Raw genomic sequence first — 24,325 nt, 5'->3', positions numbered from 1 at the left:
GCACATCCCATCAACAGACAAAAAAAAAAACACACACCTAGTCACACACACCCCCCCTTCATCTCCCTCACCCGACCACACCCACTCACGCAGCCCTTTCGTCACCTGACCCACCTACCCACCCAGCCCCCTCCCTCCCTCACCCGACCACCACAAGCAGCACCCGACCTCACCCCCAACCTCCTCCTCTTCTCTCCTCCCTCCCTCCCTTTCTCTTTCTGCTTTCTCCTTCGTTCGGCACTCGTTTGCCGAAAATTTGAGTTTCCTTTGGCAGCCACCCACCGAACACCCACAAACCATTCGACAGCCACCCACCGAACACCCACAAACCATTCAACAGCCACCCGTCGAACACCCACAAACCATTTGGCATATATTCGCCGAACCTAGAGGGAGGTGGGTCGGGTGGGTCAAGGCTAAAGGGAGGGTGTGACGGGGTTGGGTGGGAGGGGGTGCGATGGGGCCGGGTCTGGGTAGAGGAGAGGGAGGAGGTCGGGCTGGGTGGAGGGGAAAGAGGTGGGCTGGGTCGGGGCTGGAGGGAGGGTGCGACAGGGCTGGGGCTTGGTGGAGGGGAGGGAGGAGGTCAGGCTGGGTGGAGGGGAAGGAGGTGGGCTGGGTCGGGGCTGGAGGGAGGGTGCGACGGGGCTGGGGCTTGGTGGAGGGGATGGAGGAGGTCAGGTGTGTTTTCTTTTTTGAGGGGTGTTTTTTTTTTTTTTTTTGTCTGAGAGTAAGGGGTGTGTTGGGTGAGGGGTAAGTGTGTCTTTTTCTTTGATCTTTAATTTTTTTTTTTTTTTTTACAAAAGGGTGTACAAAAAAGAAAAAAAAAGATGTGTAAATAACAGCCCTAAAAAAAATTGAGTTCATTTCATAATGGGATATAATGGTCCATTTATGATCAAAAATTTTGTTGGGTTTAAATAAAATTTCCCATTTAGTAACTACCTAGTATTTTTGTTTTTAGCCATTAGTAACACTTGTAAGAATCATCCATGTTCACCCTGATAATTAATGGATTTTCTAATGATCCATCAGCTATTCCTTGCATTGCGAAACAGAACCAAGAAAAAAAGGTGAATTTTGGCCAGAAAATAATAATGATTATCTGATGCCAATTTAATATTGGAACTAATTTAATGCAACATCATGTGGGATAGCTGTATTGAATGCTATTCTTATACATAATGTATTTACATAAATATAACGCCTTCTCCATAACTAGAGTTCAGCTCTGAATTCAGCTCCCAATGTGATAAGCGCAAATGATTCTAAGAATCTATTGTACATAATCTAAAGTTCCCTAAAGGCAGAGACAAATTGAGGCTTCCACTTATGCCAATTCAGTGCTATCAAAAGCATGAGCCGACTCAGAATTTACTTTTTGGTTAAAACCATCAAAGAGGATTCAGTGGATCTGCATCGACGGTCACTGCTAACTGCCAACCACATGAAAGATAGGAAATACAACTCCTATTTTGATTGCTCCTAACATCATGGCTTCGTGTTACATCTCAGACCAGCTGTTCGCAATTTAATTTATGCAATCTGCATTCCCACTCAACTCAGAGTTGATTTGCTTACTCTGTTCTGGAACTACAGATCTGATGCCTTTAACTTTCTAGGCCTTTTAGACTGCGCAGGTGATGAAGGAGCTTCTGATACCCTACCAGGTGCCTTGAGAAACACAATAGTAAAGAACCTATATCACATTCCACAGATAATGCAAAAGAGAAAAAAAATAATAATTACAGGAATTAGCATGTACCTTGCGCTTCTGGTCTCGTTTACCTGCTCTTTCCCCTAAAAAGCAATGGATATACATGAGTTCAATACTACTAGAATTGACTCATCTCAGAACAAACAAGAAAAATAAGACAGGCAAACAATTGGATACACAATGCAGGACTAGATAAAATTGCCCATAGTAACCTAATACATTACCTCCAAAACTCATTGAGTCAGGAATAAATGTGCGATCCTGATCGCCACAGCGTGAAGACCGTTAGTAGTGTCAGAAAAATCTCATTACTTTGAAAAACAAACAGGCTTACCAACTGAAAAGCCTACCACAAGGAGGAAAACTGACCTTGGGTGTGCCTGGCGCTTCATATGGACTATCACGATATGATGAGCCTTCTGCCTCCTTATATTGCAACTGATAAAAATAAAACATTAGTTATAATACATTACTTAAGCAAGATACTCTTCATTTTTCAAACTGAAGTTTAACAACCAAGTGACAAGTGAACAGAAATGAATTGCAACGGATGAAACAATGGCACAGTTGCTCAAATTTGTTCAAAAAACAGCACATAAGTAGCCATATAAGCAGTTTAATAATGGAAATTAGATTTATAGAACACACCTTAAATAAACATTTGGAGATACAAATATATGCTGGTTCTATTTATACCCTAAAAAAATGCTCATTTGACCCCTCTCAGTTGTTTTTGTTGATAAAGGTACGATTTTACCCTTGGTTATTTTTTTTTATTCCATAAATAGAAAAGGAAAAACCATGGCATGGCCATGGCAGCGCCACAGCCCAGCCACTTTGAGGTGACACCTCTCTTGGTTTAGGGAGTGCCGGTTGAAGCCCTGGCTTGTCCCTGAAGAGGAGGTGCGGTTGGAGTTGGGGTGGGTAGATGTTCAAGGAAAAAGAGAGGGAGAGGGTCCCTCAGACAGGCAATGATCCGAGAGGAAGGAGAGCAGCTAAGAATCCAATGCCAGGAAAGCCGCACCAGTTTTTTGAGATCAGAAGCTACACCAAGACGCCAGTTGTCAGATGGGCTTGAAAACTTCCTGTCGCCAACTCTGCAAAAGGGGGTGGGGTTGGGGGTTGGGAGGGGAGGGAGATGAAAGGGCTTTTTTATTTTTCCCTTTCACCTTTTCCTTGAGAGTAAAAGTGGATTTAAATTTTTACAAAAAAAAAAAAAAAGGGGGTTGAGTGAGCAGTTTTGGGGATTCAAATAGGACCATCCAAATATATATCATTGATACATCATACATGTGAATGGAATATTTGACACTATAAATGACATATGAATATGAACAGTCCTTACAACAGAAAAAAAAATATTAGCTAAGGATTACCTGTTTCTGAAGATTCAGTAGAGTCAGTATTTCTTTTCTTAATTCAAGATGCTCTGAACAAACGGCTTTGGTTGGAACTCTTGGTTTTAAATTAACCTGTACAGATGAATGCACAATTTTTAAGCTCTTTTTAAAGGTAATCTAAGTGAGAGAAAGGAAGATAATCATGGGGCTTGTTGCTCATATAAACAAGTACTTAGCAATTTAACATAGAAATATTCATCATAATCAAAGACCAAAAGATCCAGTAGAGATTAATTTTTTATTTTTGTAATAAAGAAAAACTAAAGGAAAAGACAACCATAAATGAGCAGAAATGATTCTGACTTTCAAATAAGATATAAAATAATACACCAAAAACTATATAGCTTGTCTGTTCAGTGGAAATTTTAAAAGTTTTTAAAACCAGAAGCAATTGTCCAGAAACTAGTACAGATCTGTGATAAGACAAATATTCCACTGAAACTAAATTTCCTAGTGATCTTAGCATGTATCATGATAAGGTAAGAAAAATTTAAGCAAAGGTGAAATTAATGGAAAATTAGGAAACAAACATAGCAGGGGCTAGGGGATCTGAAAAACAGCTGCGCAAGACAAAGATATACTTCCAAGTGTGACATGGAAATTAGCATATATACTAGGTCAATAGTTTAAGAAGCATGGACAGACCCCAAGTTCTTGTAGACTTTGCTCAACCCGCTTGATAGTCCTAAGTCCTGCAGATGAGCTTGCAGCTTGGATTCTTTGTTCAAGTGCATATGTCCTAAGATACACCCGAAGCTGAAATTTTTTAAAACCAGTCAGACAATAGTCTCAAGAAAAGGATATATTTTCTTACATATTTCAAAGAAAGTAATACAAATTTCTCTAGATATTCATAGGAGAAGTCATTTTGGTGCGAACCAAGAAGCAATTCACAATTTTCCTTCAATATAAAGAAAAAAAATGTTTACAAGCAGAAGACCTAAAACAAACTCATAGAGTAGCTTTTATTGGAGCAGGGAAGGGATAGAACGATATTTCCAAACCAACTAAATGTTGTGTTTGGCTCATAAAAAATCTGGAAAGTAGCAGTTTGGGTTATTCCTAGTGGGGTACAGTTTTTAGGAATGCTGAGAGGACTTGCGCAAGGTCTTCCTAGTTAAGGAAGGAGTTTTGAGTATTTCTAATTGTACAAGGAATTAGAATTAGCCAATTAGGCCAATTACCTAGTTCTATTAGGATTAGGAATCCCAGCTGAAACATAAGTGTTAGCTGCAACCTATGAGTTATAAATAGGTTGCAGCAGCCCTAGGTTTATGGGAATATCTTCGACACAAGCACCAGCAAAGAGAGAGCCGAGTGATTGAGAGTTTTTCAGGGTATTCTGCAGAGGGGATTTAGATTCTAGGGTTCCAAAAAGTCCTTGTAATCTCTGAATTTATTCCATAGTGCAGTGAATCTCTCAGGAGATATCACAACTGGACGTAGGCACAAGTTTATTGCCGAACCAGTATAAATCTCTTGTGTTTGTGTGTGCTGCATGTGATTGATTATTTTCTGTTTTCAATTGTCGAAAGTCATCTCTAGTTCTAGGTCTAATTTACATCAAAGAACAAAGATCTCAAGGGCTTAAATTCAACACTAAACATACCATGCGAAGAGATGCTAGAGTAGAGGCATTCTCTGTCACCAAAGTTGAAGGTGCAACTGTTGCAGAGGGAGGCTGAGTGTTGGATGAAGGTAATACAGTCTCACCAGGAACAATAGCCCTATCATTATTTTCAGGACCAGCATTCAATGTGACAGGCAACTGCCGCAACTGCCGCAACTCCAACTCTTTAGCACTCTAAAACAGCCAAAAAACAAGGTATAGGAATATGTAGAACACTCAGATGCATGCATAAAACTGTAATCAAAATTGGGAAAGCAGGGTTTACTAAGACATGGAGTCATGCGAAATCCATCTAAAAATAAAAGATCTCAAAATCACATAGAATCTAATTCTACATAGCATAAAAATATGTCTATCTATAATGAATTAATGATAATATTAAAGATCTCTAAATAATTAATACATTTAGCTAACAAATCCCAGCCACATTTTAATCCTTCCAATGATCATTTAATTAATGTTAAAAAATTATTGTGATTAGTTATAGAAGCAAAGATAACTTTTACAATCTTTGTACTAATTCTGCTAGAACCAAAAACCAAAAGAAACGGGACATTAATAGTGTAATACGAAGCATAGTATTTTGGGAAAGCATGGTGCTTCATTCTCCTCACACACTATAAGAGCTCCTAGCAACTACAATTTCCTAAATGATTGTGAACTCACCAGTAAATATAAAGAGAGCATAGTAGCATATCTACCTGCAAACTTACCCTTGCAGCCATGCGTGCCTCAGCTATTCGTTTGGCTTCAGCAAGAACCTGAAAATTTAAAATGGATTAAACAAGTTACTGAATATATTCATTTGAAAAATCAAACTTCAGATTATTGTCAGAAGGGCCACATATACGATCACTGGTAGATTTGAAGACGAAATTTAGACCTCAGCATCTTTTCGCTCTTGCTGCTTTGTTTGGGAGAGGACCATGGACAATGCTCGCTTGCGCTCTCTCTCTTGTGTAACTTTGTAGGGTTCCTAAATCAAGGAGAAAATAAGAGCAACCAAAACAGAGCAATAATGTAGTACATGCGGGTAAAAACACTTGAGGTCGACAAAAAGAACTGTAACTGAAACATTCATAAAGGGGAAGTTCACTAGACGAGGCTGCCACCAGTGCAGGGTCTAGAGAGGGAAAGACATATGCAGCTATATCCGTGTTTCCAGAGAGACCATTTCCACAAGCCAAAGAAATTAATATTCAACTGAAAATTAATTGATAAAGCCACCACACCTTAACAAGAGGATGCCCTGAAACATCTGCAGGTGATGGCGCTTTAGCAATTAATATAGCTCGAGATACTGCAACAAATAGTGGGGTAATCATCATCAGCAAGAGCCAAGTTCAATAATCATTCTCAGACAGTGAATCAATTAAAGGCTCAAAGAGAAATAAGACCATAATCTGACCATCATGAAAGTGAACCAAACAGTGATCGACACATGCAAGTCAAGCAAAAAGACAAACAAATACCACTGTAATATCGATCCTTCAATTCCTCCACACTACGAGATGATGGGAACCTGTCTGCTATCACAACGAAGCGGAGATCAAACCGTTGACACAAGTCAAACAATTGATCTGTCTCCTCCTTTGTCCACATCTATTGACGATGAAATATAATAACAGAGAATGAGGCAATGAATCCATGATTCAATGATGCACAATGAGAAGCATTCTCACAATTAAGCAAACAAGATCATAAAGATAAAATCTTGATTTGGTACCTACAGGATCAGTCAAGTACTTCTCATACTCCTCATCTGTGTATTGGACAACATCCACAGACTGCGAAGAATTTAAAAAGAAAAATAGACATCAACTTACATGATGAAACAAGGTAAAATTATAAGTCAATAAGAGGAGGGGCAATCATTTCCATGCATGTTTAAGGATAGTTACCTTGTTATACTTGGCAAAGGAGTAGTCACCTGTGGGTGGGACACCATTTACAACTCTAACCTGCAAAGTACAAGTGACCAAAGACATCTTCAAAGTCCAACACTGACAACAAATGGAAGTGGCATAACTCGTAAGGCATGTTTCATAAGGTACGAAAACTTACCCAGTGGTAAAGCAGTAAATTATCTTTCCGAGCCGAATTTGTAAAAGGAAGCCACTGCCAAGTGATCTGAAAGCAGAATGACAGACTGTGAATAACACTGTAGAAAATCCAAAACCGCCTACAACTACAAGTAATTCAATTCCATAGTGACGCATCTAAATCCTAGTATATTTTACACTTTTGGTGATCCTACAAAATGTGGGTAAATAAAATAAACTAGTGAAAAACTGAATAACCTTCTCATCTGTGGGAGGCCTTTTTTTCAGCTGCGACGGCTCGAGTGCAGGCATAAGAGGTGGCACACCACCAATGAGCGCATACACCTACAATTCGAAAGCACAAAACCTGAGAAACCCCGAAATGCATTATAATCGAAATTAGCTAAATTAGAGCGAAATTCGACAAACCCTAAATACAAACGAACATACCTCGCGCGAAATGCCATCTGGTTTTCGCTGAGACTCCTTCTGGGGCCGAGACTTCTTCTCCTGGGATATGGGATGCGTGGTCTTGGGCAAGCCCAAGATATCCTTGGCATCCATAGTGATTTCCCCAAGAACTAGGGTGGCGAGAGGGCGCCGAGAGGACGCGACGGCGGCGAGAGAGAGAGAGAGAGAGAGAGAGAGAGAGAGAACTGAGGGGTGAGGGTGTGAATTATCTGATGTGAAATGGATAGTTTTGTTCCAGAAAGTCAATTCCTTAAGTACAAAACTGTTGGGTAAAATTATCCGGTTTTACTCGAGGAACAAAATGAAACACAGACTAACATAAAATTTAAAAAAAATTTGTGGATCAAAATAAAATTTAGCAAATAATAAGTAGACAATTTCTGTAATTTCTTTAGGAAACTTATCATACTTTCTAATACCGACTTAATAGTCTGAGATTGCTGTATTTTTTTTTAAAATTGTTTATGTTGTACTGTGAGAATAATTAGTTGTGAAGTAGTGTTTAATAAATTATGTTATTAAAAGTGCTGAGTGTAAAAAGTATCATCAAGAGTGTTTGATAAATTTTAATATAAAAATATTGTAGCTGTATATAATGACTAAAATAAATATGATGCTGAAAGTGTTTTTTATTTATTTGTTTGTTAAAAAAAGTACTTCTCTTGCTTTTTTTTTCTTTTTTTGCATAACCTTTATTTTTCAAAAAAAGAAAACTACCTATAAATATGCATATTATTTTTTAGAATTAAATTATCAATAATATATTTAAAACATAACTAACATAATATTGATACTTCAATGGTACAAATAATGTACCATAATTAATTATGAAAATTTAACTAATATTAGACATCTTTTAATAATGAGATTAGTACTTGTATTATAATGTAATATGTCTTTCGGTACTACCAACTGACAAGCTTTAAAGATTCTATCTATAGTGATTCATGTTCCTATGAGAACACTCAATTTTACAGGTTTATCCAAAAGTTCAGAGCTTAATCCTAAAGCTCTAGCAAACCAAACAGATATAAAGGAGTGTGATGCACCAGTATCAAACAAAATCTTAACTTCAATATTGAATAAAAGAATTGTATCGTCAAGTGTAGCTTTCCCACTGCTTTCACCCAAAGCAAAACCTCTGCCACTACTCTTAGCTTGCTGGGGTCGTCCTCTACCTTGACTTCCTTGACTAGATGCTTGTGGTTGTTGTTGAGGTCTAGCAGATGATGTTTGTGGTTGCTGTTGCTGCGAAGCCAAAGATTGTCCAGTAGTTCCCCTCTTAGGACATTGGTTTCTGAAATGTCCTTCCTCTTGCTGATAAGTTTTCAGATGAGATAAGAGAGAAAACTCAGCTTCAAAGATTTTTTGGAAGCTTAAATTACATATCTGATTTCTATGAGAATCTAGCCAAAGATAGTAAAATACTATACCAAAGGCTAAAAAAGAATCCTTCTCCTTGGACCATAGAACATACTAAAGCAGTAAAAATGCTTAAAGTCAAAGCTAAAGAGCTTCCATGTTTAGCAATTTCAATCCCATAAGCTTTTAAGATTGTTGAAATAGATGCCTCTGAACAAAGATATGGAGGTATCCTTAAACAAAAAATTGAGGAAAAAGAACAGTTAGTTCATTATACTTCTGGAGCTTGGAAACCAGCCCAACAAAAGTATTCAACCATTAAAAAGGAAAGTTTGGCAATAGTACTTTGTATCACTAAATTTGAAAGTGATCTCCTAAATCAAGAGTTTTTAATCAGGGTCAATTGCAAAGCTACTAAAAGTGTTTTAACTAAAGATGTTAAAAATATTGCTTCCAAACAGATTTTTGCTAGATGACAAGCTATTCTTTTTGCTTTTGACTTTACAATTGAACATATTAAAGGAGAAGCTAACTCTTTGTCTGATTTCCTAACCAGAGAATTTTTACAGGGCAAAAATGAGGAGAACAGCATACAGACTGCCACTCTGCAACAAGGAACTGAAAGGTTCCATGGAAGCAAAGGATAAGCAAATCCTAAAAGAAGAGGCTCTTAAAAGAACCCCTTATGTTCCATCTATGAAACTTTCTCTCTGTCCTATTGACGATGAACACCTGGATACTCCTCCTAAAGAAATTGCCAGGTTATACCTAATAGGTCATCTACACCATAAATTTGAGGGTAAAAACCAGTTTTTCTTTGAGTCTATCCTTCTGGAAACAGGCTCAGTAAGAATCACACATAATTACAGGAATGATTCTAAAAGAATCATTGGATTTTCGCAATTGCATATCTTAAAGGTATATTCCTTAAAGGAATGGGGAGGAAATCCCATGGCTAAAAGCCGTTTCAGAAATTCAAAAATTTTTCCTAACTCTTATAATTATTATGATTATAAGCATGCCTGAGAAAATGTTTTATGTGTTCAAAATGAGATATTTTATCACTCCTGATTTTTCCAGATTCATCTAAAGAAAAGGGCAATCTTCCCAATTGGTTTAAAGCTTGGTTTCTCATATGGGGCCCTTCCATCGACATTCTTCCTTTCGAACTTAAAGATTCTTTCTTTAGGTTTAGAACTGTTAATTTCTCCCTAGAAGAATACTGGGAAGCTTTGTTATGGTTCTTCTATCTTTATGGTTTGGCTTGGATTTTAAAATGGGTCTATATAGTCTCTCCCCCTGATGAAGATGAAGGAAATTACATTCCTGTCTTAAGAAGAAACATTTCTGTTAAATGGTGGGATAGGTTTAATTTTAACCATCTTTTCCCTCAAAGGTTTAAAATAAAAAATGTTCAGGAAATTCTTAATCCCTCTGAAGCAGCCTCAACCTCCCAACCTTCACAGGAAGAAAATACTCCCAAACTAGAAGGTTTGGTTAGTCAGATTAAAGCAGCTAATTCATCTTTGTCGGCCACTGACTTAAAGCAGCAATTATTAGAAGCATTTGAAGAAATTGATAAGATGTCGATAGAAACAGACAATGACAACCAGTTCAATAATGAAGATGACTGTAGAGGAATCTTTTCTAGCCTACAGTAAAAGCTTGTCGCTTTGTTTAAATAGAAGGTCCTGCTCCATACTAACAAGGACACGTACCTCTAAAAGAAATGTTGATAAGATTCTCCTGTCTAAAAAAAAAAAAATCTTATCCGTTATCCTGTTTATTGCTTTTCAGAGTCTATTTAATCGAACCTCAATTGTATTAAGAGGCATTCGAAGTGTGAGCTTAGTTTGAAATTTTAAAAGTTTTAGATTTGCCGTGGAGTCAAGAGTTAGAAACTCTGCCTCTCTTTCTTTCTTTAGTTTTGCTTATGTTGTTTGGAGGTCTCCTGTTCCGACAGTAATTCTGTAAGTCTTATGTTTTCTTTAATTTTGTTTGTAATTTCAGTTTGGAAGAATCCAATAATATATGTGTGTATTTTTCAATTCTTGTTGATTTTCTTATTAAGTTTTTATCTGTCATCACTTCTTGTTTATAAATTCACCAAAGATTAGATCTTGGGTTTACGGTATCAGAGCCAAGTTACTGTTGGTAATCATAGTCTCTGTGACACCGGAACGGTCCAATTCCCCCGGTTATAAACATTGATCGACAACAGTCTTGCTCTTTGTTATAGATTGATTGCTTTACTTACTAGTCGCAGTGGATCGAAGTTCGTTTAGCCGAAGGATAGGCGTTGAGGACGAAGTAGACTGTTGTTCCTGTTGACATTCTGTAGCACAATCAATCTTCTCAAATGGCAAGCTTGTTTAGATCACTGTCTAGGAGATTGGATGGATCTGGATCTAGCGATGTTATGAGAATAAACAACACAGAAGAAGTAGTGATGCGAGATTATGAGAAACAATTACAGAACTGGAAGGTTCCAAAGGTTCCAGTAAGTGATATTTACATAAAAGGGTATTTTCTTTTAAAAGTGACTACGTGATCAAAACTTGTGAAAAGACTGTATCAATAGTTGATTCTCACGAGAATTTCCAGCTATTTTCTTCAGAAATGCTAAAGGAGCATAAAAAAAAATATTACAAGTATCTGCATATAGGGTTAGTACAAGTTGCAGTAAAACTCTTAACCAAAACATGATTAAAAACCTCAGTTCTTATTTGTGTAAGAGATTGTAGACATAATATGTTTACAAATTCTTTGTTAGGCGTAGTTGAGTCATCTTTAACTGTTTTCCAAATTTCTCAATTGCCCTTTCAGATGAATGAGCCTTAAAGGCGTTAACCCTTAATATCTAGACTCAAGGGTTTGATTTGATTGCTGGAACACAAAATATGGTTGTAGTATATCGTATATACTATAAGGCTATGAATACTTTGTGCCCAGATGCACAAAAGTTGGAGTCTAGAGGAAAGACCACCTTGTTTCAAGCTAATTTATGAAAGGCCAACGTAGTAGTACCAAAAACCATTATGTGGGATCAGATCTCACTTCCTGAACAATGGATTTTACATAATCAAGTTCCAGTTAGACCTTTAGAAAACCAAGAGGTAGAACAAATAGTTCAACATCAGGACAGAAATGTGGAAATTAGATTTTTTTTCCACTAGGTCCACCAGAATTAGTAGAACAGCTATTGGGTCAAGCTCTAGACATTCTAATGCCAGAACATCTTATGTTGCTACTCGGGATGTAGAAATGAACATGATAAAATTATCATAGGTGGAGTAACCCAAACGACAAATCAGGTAAATCAACCTTGGTATAGGGTTGAGACTCCAGAAACTCATATGAGAATAAGGAGACCAGAATCTCTTACTCTTTCTGACATTGAAGAAGATCTCTATGTCCAGGTTTAACAACAGGAATAAACCTTTCAGATTGATCATGAACTCTTAAGTCGAGAATTTATGAGTCGTTGGAATACAAGAAAAAAAATTTGGTTTGAAAACTCTTTTGATGAAAATCAAAAAAAAGTTTTACATCAATCTTATAATTCTTGCATATTGAGAAACAAAAAGCATATACCTTTTTTCACATGATTTGAGCAGTTTGCTAAAAGAAACAAATTAAAAGAGTATGAAATAATAATTAATACTCTTGAAAGTCCTTTTAAAAATTATATGGCTAAAGATGAGAAAATTGTGAAAGCAATTCATCCTCCAGCTATTCCTTTGGAAATGAGGGGAGCACAAGCCTCACCTTTAAAGAAAACAGTCAATTGACTAAATTGGATAAAGTAACCGCAGAACACATAGGTGGACTAGTGTCTCAAGGAAATTATACCAACTTGTTCCTTCAATCTTTAGGATCACAAACTACTAGGATAGAAGAATCCTTAAGGGAGATAAGTCCTAAAGAAATAACTTCTAAAAAGATTAGTCCTAAAATTGCTAATCAAAAAGTAATGTTCAAACCTCCACCAAGGTTAGGAAACATTAAACTTAAAGGATCAATGCAACAGAACGAAGAAGTTATGGATGAAATAATTAGTAGAATTTCAAAACTCAATATTGCAGGTACCAGTAATAGAGTTGTCAATGTCTTGTCCAAGAAGGACTCAGATACAGAAGACTTAGAAGAAGTGTTCATAGAAGACCCAAGTGAAGAGAGTCCAATTGACCACTTAAATAGAATTGACCAGGTAAATAAAATTTCTTGGAAAAAGAATGTGGTTCCAATGGCTCTAACTAGAAATTATTATCACAGACCCACTCCTGTTGTTATGGGTTATGAGGACAGTTTTTACTTTGATACTGTTAGGTTTGATGGCAATTCTATAATGGAATGGAACATTGATGGAAATACAGAGTACCAAATAGTAGATACTCTAAGACAAATGATGATGTATGCAGTAACAATTGGGTTGTAGGATATACAGATAGTCAGGCTGCAGGGTCAATTGTTACAGGATTCTCTAGTCAACTCAGAGGATAGTGAGATTTCTTAGGAGATGACACTAAAGCAACAGTGCTTCAAGCAGCAAAAAGGATCATCATGAGAGAAAATGGTATAGATACAGAGGTAAATGAAAGTGATGTGGTAAATACTCTAATCTATACTATCACTTTGCATTTTGTAGGAAACGTATCTTCACAACAAGACAGATCGAGAGAGGTTCTAATGAATCTAAAATGCTCTACCCTATCTCAATTTAGATGGTACAAAGATGTTTTCCTGGCACAGGTCTTCACAAGGTCAGATTGTCATGAAGATTTTTGGAAGGAAAAGTTTATTTCCGGATTACCCCCTTTGTTTGCTGAAAAGGTAAATAGACTTAAATCTAAATATGGAGGACAAATTCCTTACAAAAGTTACGTTGTACTTATGAGGAATTGACTTCTGAAATTTGTGCAGAAGGTCTAGCTTTATGTATTGATATAAAGCTAAAAAGACAATTAGAAAATGAAAGAAGCTCAAGAGGGAAAGAAATGATAGATTTCTGTGAGCAGTTTGGTTTTTCTAGTATTCCTAGAACTACCAAAAAGAAATATAGTGAAAAACCTTATATATCTAAGAGACGAATAGGTTTTAAGAAAGATCAAGATTATAAGCCATACTCTAAAAAAGATCACAAGAAGGCTTTTAGATACTCAAGGAAGAAATCCTCTGAAAAAAGGATTCAAGGTAAGAAACCTCCTACTTGTTATAAGTGTGGAAAGACAAGACACTACAAGAATGAGTGCCGAATGACAGAAAAAATTAATGCACTACAAATAGAAGACAAGCTTAAAGAAAGCTTGTATGAACTTCTTTTAACCTCTGATGATTCTTTAGAAGAAGAAATATTAGGTTTAGAAGATGATAGTTTTACAGAAGATAGCAGTGGTTTTGAGAACAATTGCTTATGTAAAGGAATTAGAAGTTTATATCTAAATGTTCTAACTACCCAAGAAAACTTAATTTTAGATCTTATTGATAAAGTTGAAAATCCTGTTAAAAAAAAGACTCTTTTTAGAACAGTACTTAGAAACTGTTAAAGAAAAAGAAACACAAAGAAACCTTAGAACCTTCTTACCTAAGGAACCAGAGATATACAATTGCCAGACTATCCTAAATAGATCAGTAGTACTAAAAAAGAAGAATCTCTACAAGAACCATCAGTCTCAGAACTCAAAGCAAAAGTGAATCAGGTGAAGGAAGAAATTAAAGATCTAAAAAATAGGGTCAATACTTTAGAATTATCTCATTTTACTGATCAGTTTAAGGATCAGGAACCTCAAAATGAAAATGATTTTATGGTAGAACCTTTAGATCCTACAAAGTCGGAAGAAGGAAAAGAAGAAGAGATTAATAACTTCAAATTTATTAATCAGTTAGATCGAGTATATGCTCAAAGGTGGTTTGTAAGGGTAACTATCATAGTTGACCAAGGCTATAGTTTTTCAACTACAGCTTTGATGGATTCAGGAGCAGACTTAAACTGTCTCAGTGAAGGTTTAGTCCCTACTGATTGTCCAATACCGACCACCAAACCGTAGTTGGCAGAATGCCACAAAATTAAGTCGCCACTATACCTCCAGAAGTCGGTTATCGACGAATCGGAGTAGGGTTAGCTTCGGTCGTTGGTAGTCGAAATTCAAAAGAGAGAGAAAGAGAGGAACATAGAGAAAGAAGAAGAGAAAAAGGGCTGGGTTGGTAGGAGAGAGAAAAATGACGGCAATGGGTGGAGGTGGTGCCATGGTAGGGCTGGTTTCTGGGTTGAGTGGTGCTGGGTTGGTGGTCGATGGTGGTGGAGGAAGTGGAGGTTGAAGGAGATGATAGTGGTTTCTGAAAATTGAAGGAGAGAAAAAGAGAGGGACGAAGATGATGGTGGTAGCACACACCAAGCAAGGGAAGTCGACGAAGAAGAAAAGGGCTTTGGTGGAGTCCCTATCAACGAGAACGATCTTTGCTTCTTGAGGTCTTGTAGAGGTGTTAGATTTGCGGGGAAGCTGACGAGCAAGTCGGTGTAGATATTGGTGTCGGAATTTCGATGGGTTGTGATATCCAAGCCAGATTTTGACACCGATATAGGCAGTGCAGTTCAGTTATTCATCGAAATAGAAATTGTAGAGATCACCACCGAGCCGTCAGAGTCAGAGCGGTCGTCGGTATTTTCGGTATATCAATGAAAAAACCCAGCCCTGGGTGTAGAGACTTAGCTTGAGCCTCACCCAAAACTCAAGCACGCTCAAGGTTGTGAATTTGGAAACTGCTCCCATAAGTGGGTCAATTATGGTGACTCTCAAGGATGGTTCATGGGAGAGACAGTGTAATATGATAGATGTTCCCTTATATGACTTTGATGTCATACTTGGAATTGAGTTATTTGTCCAAGCAAATGTTTCCATGATGCCTTACCTTGAAGGCCTATTGATTGTAGAAGGAAACTCGTCATACTTTGTCCCTGAAATCAATATGAGTGGGAAAAAGAAGGCGGTGCAGCAGAAGCATGGTGTGCAATCTGCTATGCAAGTAGAGAAGAGGTTGAAGAAGAATGAGGTGAAATACTTGGCTGCCTTGGTGGAGATCAAGACGAACAAAGTTGTTGATGTTCCAGATTGTGTGGTTGAAGTGTTGGATGAATTTTCAAATGTGATGCCCTCGGAGCTTCCTAAACAACTTCCACCTCTTCCATTGATCACATGATAGAGTTAGTCCCTGGTGTTAGACCCCCTGTGTAAGTTCTTTACAGAATAGCCCCCTTTAGAATTGGTGGAGCTTAGAAGGCAATTGAATGAGTAGTTGGATTGTGGTCTCCTTGAACCCTCAAAAGCTCCCTCAGATGGATCCATGAGGATGTGTGTAGACTACCGTGCATTGAACAAGGTTACAATAAAAAACAAGTATCCAGTTCCGGATGTGTCGGACTTGTTTGATCGGTTGTCCAAAACCTCTTACTTCACGAAGTTGAATCTGCGTTCGGGCTATTGGCTAGTGCACATCGCTGAAGGAGATGAGCTAAGACTGCTTTGTATTACGAGGTACGGCTCGTATGAGTTCCATGTGATGCCGTTTGGGCTAACCAACGCCTCGGCTACTTTTTGCAATCTAATGAACGATGTCTTTTATGAGTATTTGGATTCGTTTGTTGTGGTTTACTTGGATGACACAATCATCTATAGTGATTGCTTGGAGATCACTTAAAGCATCTTCGGTTGGTTTTCTTGCAATTTAGAGATTATCAACTCTATGTGAAGAAGGAGAAGTACGAGTTTTGCTACCAAAAGATCATGTTCTTGGGGCATTGGATTAGCAAAGTCAAGATACAAATGGATGAGAGAAAGGTGAAGGCAATCATTGACTGGCCTAAACCTACTAAAGTACCAAATTTGAGATCTTTTCTTGGCTTGGCAAATTACTATCGTTGGTTTATCAAAGATTATTCAAGGAAGGTTAACGTACCTTTTGACAGATTTGCTTCGAAAAGACAACAAATGGTGCTGGACAGAGAAGTTTGAGAAGGTGAATTAAGCAGTGGCTTCAAAACCTATCCTTAGACTACCTGACTTTGAATTGCCCTTCGAAGTTCACACGGATACTTCAGATCGAGCACTTGCAGGGGTGCTGGTCCAAGAAGGTCATCTTATTGCCTTTGAAAGCCAGAAGTTGAAAAATGCTGAACAGCGATATTCAACTTATGAAAAGGAGATGGCTGCAGTTATGCATTGTTTAGAAGTATGGAGACAATACTTGTTGGGTACTCATTTCACAATGGTGACAGATAATGTTGCCAACACCTATTTCAAGACTCAAAAGAAGTTGTCTCCTAAGAAAGCACGATAACAAGAATTTATGGCTAATGATGGTGACAGATAATGTTGTTAAGACCTATTTCAAGACTAAAGAGAAGTTGTCTCCTAAGCAAGCACGATGACAATAATTTCTGGCTGAATTTTTTTGTGTGTGGGTGCACAAACCTGGGATGGAGGAAGACATTGAAGCTTATGTCAAGACATGTCTAGTTTGTCAGCAAGATAAGTTTGAGAGGAATAAAGAGGCGGGTTTACTACAACCACAGTCCATATCAGAGAGACCTTAGCAGTCCGTGTCTATGGACTTCATTACTAACCTGCCTAAGGTTTAGGAAATGCGATCTATTCTAGTGGTGGTTGATCGATTCTCGAAGTATGCTAGTTGTGTTCATAGCAACTCCATATGCTTGTCCTGTGATGTAACAACGATGTTGTTCTGCAAGAATGTGGTGAAGTACTTCGGTTTGTCTGAATATATCATAAGTGATCGGGATACAAGGTCCACTGGCAGATTCTGGACTGCCTTGTTCAATATGATGGGGTTCGAGCAGAAGTTCTCTACAGCCAACCATCCTCAAATGGATTGACAAACGGAGATGATGAATAAGTTGTTGGAAGAGTATCTCAAACATTATGTGACAAAAAGTCGAAAAAATTGGGTGGAGCTCTTGGAATTTACACAATTTTTCTATAACCTTCATCGATCTTCGGCTGCGAGATGAGTCCTTTTGAGTTGACTATGGGCCAACAGCCTCGCACTCCTTAAGAAGTTGTTGCACAACAAATGGGAAGCAAGTGTCCAGCAGCATGCTGGTTTGCTCGCTCCAATCAAGAGTTGCTAGATGAAGCACAAGATAGTTTATCTAAAGCAATCCGAAGAATGAAGAAATAAGTTGACCAAGGGAGAAGGCCTTTGGAATTCCAGGTTGGGGATAAGGTTTTCCTTAAGCTTACTCCCCAAATTTAGAAGCAGATAAGTAGCAAGGCAGTGCATAGATGACTGATTCCTAGATATGATGGTCCCTTTGAGATAATAAAAAAGGTTGGGAATCTTGCCTACCGGTTGAAGCTACCAGATCGCTTGAAGATATATCCTACTTTTCATGTAAGCTTCCTTAAGCCATTCCATGAACATGCTGAGGATCTTGCTTGAAGTCAAGCAAGGAGAGCCCCTCCGGTTATTCGAAAACAGTTTGACAAAAAAGTCGAGAAGATACTTGTTCACAGGACCGAAGGTCAAAGCAAGAAGAATCAGAGGACTGATTATTAGTCCAATGGAAGGGAGGCAACGACTCAGAGTTTAGCTGGGAAAGAGATGTAACTTTGTGGCAGTTTGAGAAACAAATACGAGAGTATTTAAACTCAAATTCGACGAGGATGTCGGGCTCATCTAGTGGGGGTGGTTTGTAAGACCCTTACAAGGTCCTAGGGATCTTGGCCTCGACATAGGGTGAATGTCAATGGCACAGTGCCCTTGTGACAAGCACACGTACTAACACGGTTGCACGGAAGATGGCATGCACAGGACATGCTTGGCTTGGTCGTGTTGTTAGGTCAAAGGAGGTGGGCTAATGCAAAAAGGCAGCATACTGCTTATGCAGGCAGCACTTTCTGGTGACTTGAAGCACACAACAACATTGAGGGACTTAAGGCATGCAGCTCATACAAGCAGCTCATGCAGGTAGCTCAAGCAGGCAGTAGCCTTTGGGATTTGCTAAAAGCCAAGAGGCAAATGCCTTTTCAGACATTAAAGCAAGAAGCCAACAGACAATGTGAACGCAAGCAAGCTGCTCATGCAGGCAGCTCAAGCAGGCAACAGCTTTTGGGGACTTCCAAAAAGCAACCTTTGGAGATTGCAAAAAGCCATCAAGCAGTGACCTTTGACCCTTGGGCGTTTAAACAAGCAAGCAACAACTTTTGGAAGTTGCTGGAGTAAGGAGGCAATAACCTTTTAGGGAGCAAGTGGTAGGCAACCACTTGAGCATGTTGGCAAGTTGCTGGCAGCAAGCTTGCCATAACCCTCTATAAAAGCTTGATGAGATGCAAGCTAAACCCAAGTAGTTCTGGGTTTGTGAACTGATTGTAAGTAAGAGAGCACAATTTTGTGAGTGTGTAATCTTTAATCCTTTGTGAGCAATAAAGGTTAGGATAGAGTTCTTGTAAACTGAGTTGTGCATGCTTTACATTGTATTGTTCCACTTATAATTGTTTGAGATTGTCTAAGAGTGTGAGTGTTGTTGTGGTTTTGTCTCGTCGGAAATTGCTGGAGGAAGCTACAGTTATGGCCAAGAGCAGTAGGGAGACTGGGCAGTGGGGTAGTTTGTTGTTTTCCTAGTGGGGTACGATTTTGGAAGACAAATAGGACTTGCACAAGACTTTCCTAGTGTGGGAAGGAGTTCTAAAGGGTTTTCCTTGTGTACAAGGGAATAGAATTAGCTAATAAGTAGATTACCTAATTCTATTAGGATTAGGAATCCATATTGTAAGAGGTAAGTCTATGCTCTATAAATAGGCTGCTGCAAGTCTCATAAAAAAAAAATATATAGCTAGAGACTTCTAGGGAAGAAACTCAAAGGGAGACTCGGGTTAGAGACTCAAGGGTGAGTGACTTCAAGGGAAGGGTTTTTCAAGAGGGAAAAACACAAGAGAGCTATTTGTGCAAGAGAGAAGAGAGCGGCTGCGAGTTGGGTAGTCTAGGGTTTCAATAAGTTCTTGTACTCTTATTCTATACATAGTGCAGCTGTGATTCTCTAAGGATCACACGGGGACGTAGGCAAAGTTAGCCGAACCTCGATAACAAATCTTGGTGTTCTTTGTGTTTACTTTTGCTGCCATATTGTGTGTTGTTTGCTATATCTGTTTTAACTCTAGAATACATCAAGGACAAGATCACAGGGGGTGTTAATTCACTACAATTGGTATCAGAGCCAGGTTGGTAATAGGTGTCCGCGATGTCTAAAGGAGGTCGAAGCATGGACTTAGGGGATTTAAGGCCTGCTTTGAAGCCATATGATGGCAAGGATGATTTTACAGATTGGCAACGGATGATGAAGAACGTGCTGGTGCAGCAGGATCTGGATGATGCACTTCTTGGTGAGAAGCCGACAACCACGTCAGAAGGAACATGGAACAAGGTTCTCAAGAAGGCCAAGAGTTCAATAGAGATCCACCTCACAAGATCCGTGAGGTCTCACATCACAGAGGCGATGACAGCAAAAGAAGCATGGGACAAGTTAGAGAGTGTTTATATGGGCAAGACGGTGTCCAATAAACTCTTCTTGAAGGATGAACTCTTCGGGCTTCGACTAGAAGAAGGTGGAGATGTAGCGGATCATGTATGCAAATTTCAGCATTGCATAGCTAATCTCGACAAGGTCGAAGAAGTTTACAAGGATGATGATAAGGCTATCATCTTGCTGAGATCCCTGCCATCTTCTTTCAAGCACTTCCGAACAACTTTGATGTTTGGAAAGGAGACTCTAAAGCTTGATGACGTGGTGCAAGCGCTCCAGTCATATGCAAAGTTAGATGATTTAACTGAAGGCACTCAGTCATCACAAGGCCTTTACGCTAAGGGCAAGGAGAAGAGTCGAGGGAAGGAAAGGAGGGGCAGATCTAGCAAAAAGGGGAAGTCCAATGATTCCGATGAAGAAGGTGGTTGCTTCGAGTGTGGTTCACTAGACCACTGGAAAAGGGATTGCCAGATATGGCTGGAGAAGAAGAAGAAAAGGGATGAAAACTCAAGTAACGTCGTGGTCGACGATGGGGAGCTTTTGGTGGTATCTTCAGGTAATTCTACTCCACATGCTTGGTATTTGGACTCCGGATGTAGTTTTCATATGTGTGCAAACAAGGAGTGGTTTCATACATATGAGGAATCTAGTAAGGGCAAAGTTTTGTTGGGGGATAACTCTGTGTGCAAGATTCATGGCGTCGGTACAGTCAAGGTGAAGATGCAAGATGGAATTGTTAGGTTGCTTGGGAATGTGCGATATATTCCTACATTGAAAAGAAATCTTATCTCTCTTGGAACTCTAGAGAAGAATGGGTATGCATTCAAGTCTAGAGCAGGGAAGCTCCAAGTCTCAAAAGGATTAAGTGTGATCCTGAAGGGAGTTGTGCAATCTAATAATCTCTACAAGCTTTCCGGGGTTACAGTGATAGGTGGAGCAGCTGCGTCTACCAAAGAGAGCTTGGATGTTGAGCTCATGGAGCATTGTAACAAGGGAGAGCAAGGGCATCATCTCACAAAGAAAGAGTCTCATCAAATAAGTGCTACGGCTAAGGAAGAAGAAGCAACAAATCATGATTGTTGCTTGGTTAGTTATTCATCAAAGATTGACTTCAAGGATGCAGCAAGGGAAGTCAATAAAGATGAGGAAGGTTTGATTGTTGTTAAGGAAGATGCAACCATAAAGGCAATCAAGGTGGTTATGAAGGTAAATCCAGTTCAAGAGAAGGCCAACTCTGAGCTGGTGGAGCATAACACAAGGGTTGAAGAGTTTGGGCAGCAACAACAATCAACAAAGGTTCAAGAACAGGTGGAGAAAAAGAGCACAAGGCAGTCCAAGCCCAAAAGTACCATCAAGCTAACTCATAAGTTTTGGTGGGAAAAGGACAAAGGTTACTATGGTGTTAGTAAGGGAAATCCGGCTACATTCAAGGGGGCTTGTGAGAGTAAGGAATGGGAACGTCGGAGGTGTGCTAGGTTGTCTCTACAAAGGAACTTCAGTTGGAAGTTAGTTCCTAAATCCAAGGAGAACGTTGGCTATGAATGGGTTTATGGAACAAAAGGCGAAGAGAATCTTGAGGCTGCAATTAAGATTCGAAGGTACAAGCTCGGGTTGAGCTTGCTCAATCTTCAAAGTTAGTTGATTGAGGTGGAGCACCTTCTCACTTAAGGTGCATTGAGGCAATAGGTTTTTTGCCAATGTGAAGGGGTTTTGGAGGTTTGTTCGAGGTTACTTCAAGACTAGAGAATATCTCGAAGGTACAACATTCATGGCTTTGGTTCCGACTCGCCAAGGTGGAGATTGTTGTGGTTTTGTCTCGTCGGAAATTGCTGGAGGAAGCTACAGTTCTGGCCAAGAGCAGTAGGGAGATTGGGCAGTGGGGTAGTTTGTTGTTTTCCTAGTGGGGTACGATTTTGGAAGACAAATAGGACTTGCACAAGACTTTCCTAGTGTGGGAAGGAGTTCTAAAGGGTTTTCCTTGTGTACAAGGGAATAGAATTAGCTAATAAGTAGATTACCTAATTCTATTAGGATTAGGAATCCATATTGTAAGAGGTAAGTCTATGCTCTATAAATAGGCTGCTGCAAGTCTCATAAAAAAAAAATATATAGCTAGAGACTTCTAGGGAAGAAACTCAAAGGGAGACTCGGGTTAGAGACTCAAGGGTGAGTGACTTCAAGGGAAGGGTTTTTCAAGAGGGAAAAACACAAGAGAGCTATTTGTGCAAGAGAGAAGAGAGCGGCTGCGAGTTGGGTAGTCTAGGGTTTCAATAAGTTCTTGTACTCTTATTCTATACATAGTGCAGCTGTGATTCTCTAAGGATCACACGGGGACGTAGGCAAAGTTAGCCGAACCTCGATAACAAATCTTGGTGTTCTTTGTGTTTACTTTTGCTGCCATATTGTGTGTTGTTTGCTATATCTGTTTTAACTCTAGAATACATCAAGGACAAGATCACAGGGGGTGTTAATTCACTACAAGTGTATCACACTACCATAACAAGGGCAGTTTGTGTGATTTTGGAGGTCAAAAATTTGCCCTTGTTACAAAAGCCATGATATTCCATTGTTATTCATTGTATTTCAATCAAATACTTTTCCTTATCCAATTTGATTTTGAACTAATGCTCTTGTTCCCCCCACATCATCATAGAAAATCCCATATTCCAGTTAGGCTAAGTCAAAATCAAGGCATAGTAACAAGCAACAACCGAGAGCATTTATTTTTGTTATATTGAAGGAATTGAGCTTATCCTAATTCTAACCCATTACCCCACCCATCCTTAATCCTAACTCATTATCTCACCCAATCATGTCCTAAACCCCAAGCTCACTAAAATCAATTCATTGCTTGAACTTCCAGTAACTCAGCTGTGTATTTTCAACCATAAGACTGAACATGATCCTTGACAAACATTACTCATAGTTGAACAAGTTTTAGTGTGAACATCTTCTGACCATTAGAGCATGGACATTGCAAGGCTAAAGGCAAGATTTAGCCCAAAATCTTAAAAAACTCTACAATGCTAAGCCAAAAGCAAGGCAATTCTTGCCTTGGCAAGATTTTAGGCTAAATTTGGCCCAAAATCTTGCTATTGTCTTTGTTTTGTCAAGATAAGTGGAGCCCACAAGAGAGAAAAATAGCTGATGTAAAGTTAGTGGAGTCCATGTGTCAGCGCCTGATTGGAGAGAACAAATGCAACTGTTTTGATAGTGGGGGACAAGACCAGCAGCGGCACCAATGGGTGCGTGACACATGCCGCTGCTAGCCCACTTATTGGTTGATTTGTTATTTTTTTTTAAACCCACCAGCGTGACAACAACCCGTTGCTTTTTGATTAATAATTGCCCTAGCCAATGGGGTGATGCCATGTGGCCTCCAACATTTATACCAATTAATTTTAATACCCATATTAATTTTCATAATTAATACACAAATTTTAATACTCATATTAATACACAAATCTTAATATGTGTATTAAAATAATAATATTTAAATATATTCAATATTATACTCATATTAAAGATTTCATTAAAATAAGAGAGACTTAGAGTATAGTCCATTTTATGAGTCTTTCTTAGACTAAGATCGGTAGTGATTTAAGATTTTAATTAAGTCCTTTTATTTTTCTTTTTTGACGGATTTATGTTAGGTTTTAACTCCAAGATTTTGGGCAGAAGCCTCTATAAAAGCCCACTCTACACTCTAGGAGGGTTAATACCCTTCAAATAGGGAGAAATACCCTTCAAATCGGGGAATGACTTTATTATGAATTAAAAAAATTTTCTTATAAATTTTAAAACACCCTATGTTTCCATCTAAAAACTGTTTTTCTAAAGAACTTAAGCCTAATTATCTCTTAAAATAATTACAATGATATAATTATTAAACTAAATTAATTTATAAATTTTAATTTATAAGAATATATATGAATATACTTAATAAATTAAATAGATTGTTTTTAGCCTTTAGCTTTTTAGCAATGAACAAGTATGTGCATTTGGCTAAAGGCAATAGCTAAATCTTGTCTTTTGCCTTTAGCAATGTACATGCTCTTAAACAAACAAAACAAAAACAAAAACAAAACCATAAATTAGAAAAAATAAATAAATAAAATAAAATTCTCCCACCAGATGGAGGACAAAAAGCTCAAATCATAAATCAAAAAA

The 24,325-nt window shown here is 38.4% G+C and overlaps 1 protein-coding gene across 3 annotated transcripts; it reads right to left on the bottom strand.

Annotated features, from left to right (window-relative positions):
* Window positions 1–1,087: 1,087 nt before the first annotated feature.
* Window positions 1,088–7,465, bottom strand: LOC147283653 (SWR1-complex protein 4-like). Of its 3 annotated transcripts, none has more exons than XM_086243679.1 (16): window positions 7,237–7,465; window positions 7,045–7,131; window positions 6,809–6,874; window positions 6,646–6,705; window positions 6,475–6,531; window positions 6,217–6,346; window positions 5,977–6,044; window positions 5,628–5,720; window positions 5,446–5,505; window positions 4,724–4,918; window positions 3,760–3,870; window positions 3,091–3,186; window positions 2,084–2,152; window positions 1,939–1,975; window positions 1,763–1,797; window positions 1,088–1,671 (listed from the first exon to the last, which is right to left on the bottom strand). In XM_086243679.1, the coding sequence occupies exons 1-16, from the start codon at window positions 7,348–7,350 to the stop codon at window positions 1,591–1,593; spliced, it is 1,359 nt and encodes a 452-aa protein (XP_086099805.1). In that variant the 5' UTR covers window positions 7,351–7,465; the 3' UTR covers window positions 1,088–1,590. The 3 variants fall into 3 exon arrangements, with proteins under 3 accessions (XP_086099805.1, XP_086099806.1, XP_086099807.1); XM_086243680.1 differs by having other exon boundaries at window positions 5,458–5,505; XM_086243681.1 differs by having other exon boundaries at window positions 7,045–7,153; window positions 7,237–7,336.
* Window positions 7,466–24,325: the final 16,860 nt, after the last annotated feature.

Source organism: Dryas octopetala, chromosome 5, assembly GCF_963921425.1.
Source record: "Dryas octopetala chromosome 5, drDryOcto1.1, whole genome shotgun sequence".
NCBI lineage: Eukaryota > Viridiplantae > Streptophyta > Magnoliopsida > Rosales > Rosaceae > Dryas > Dryas octopetala.
This window is presented reverse-complemented; position numbering and strand designations above follow the sequence as displayed.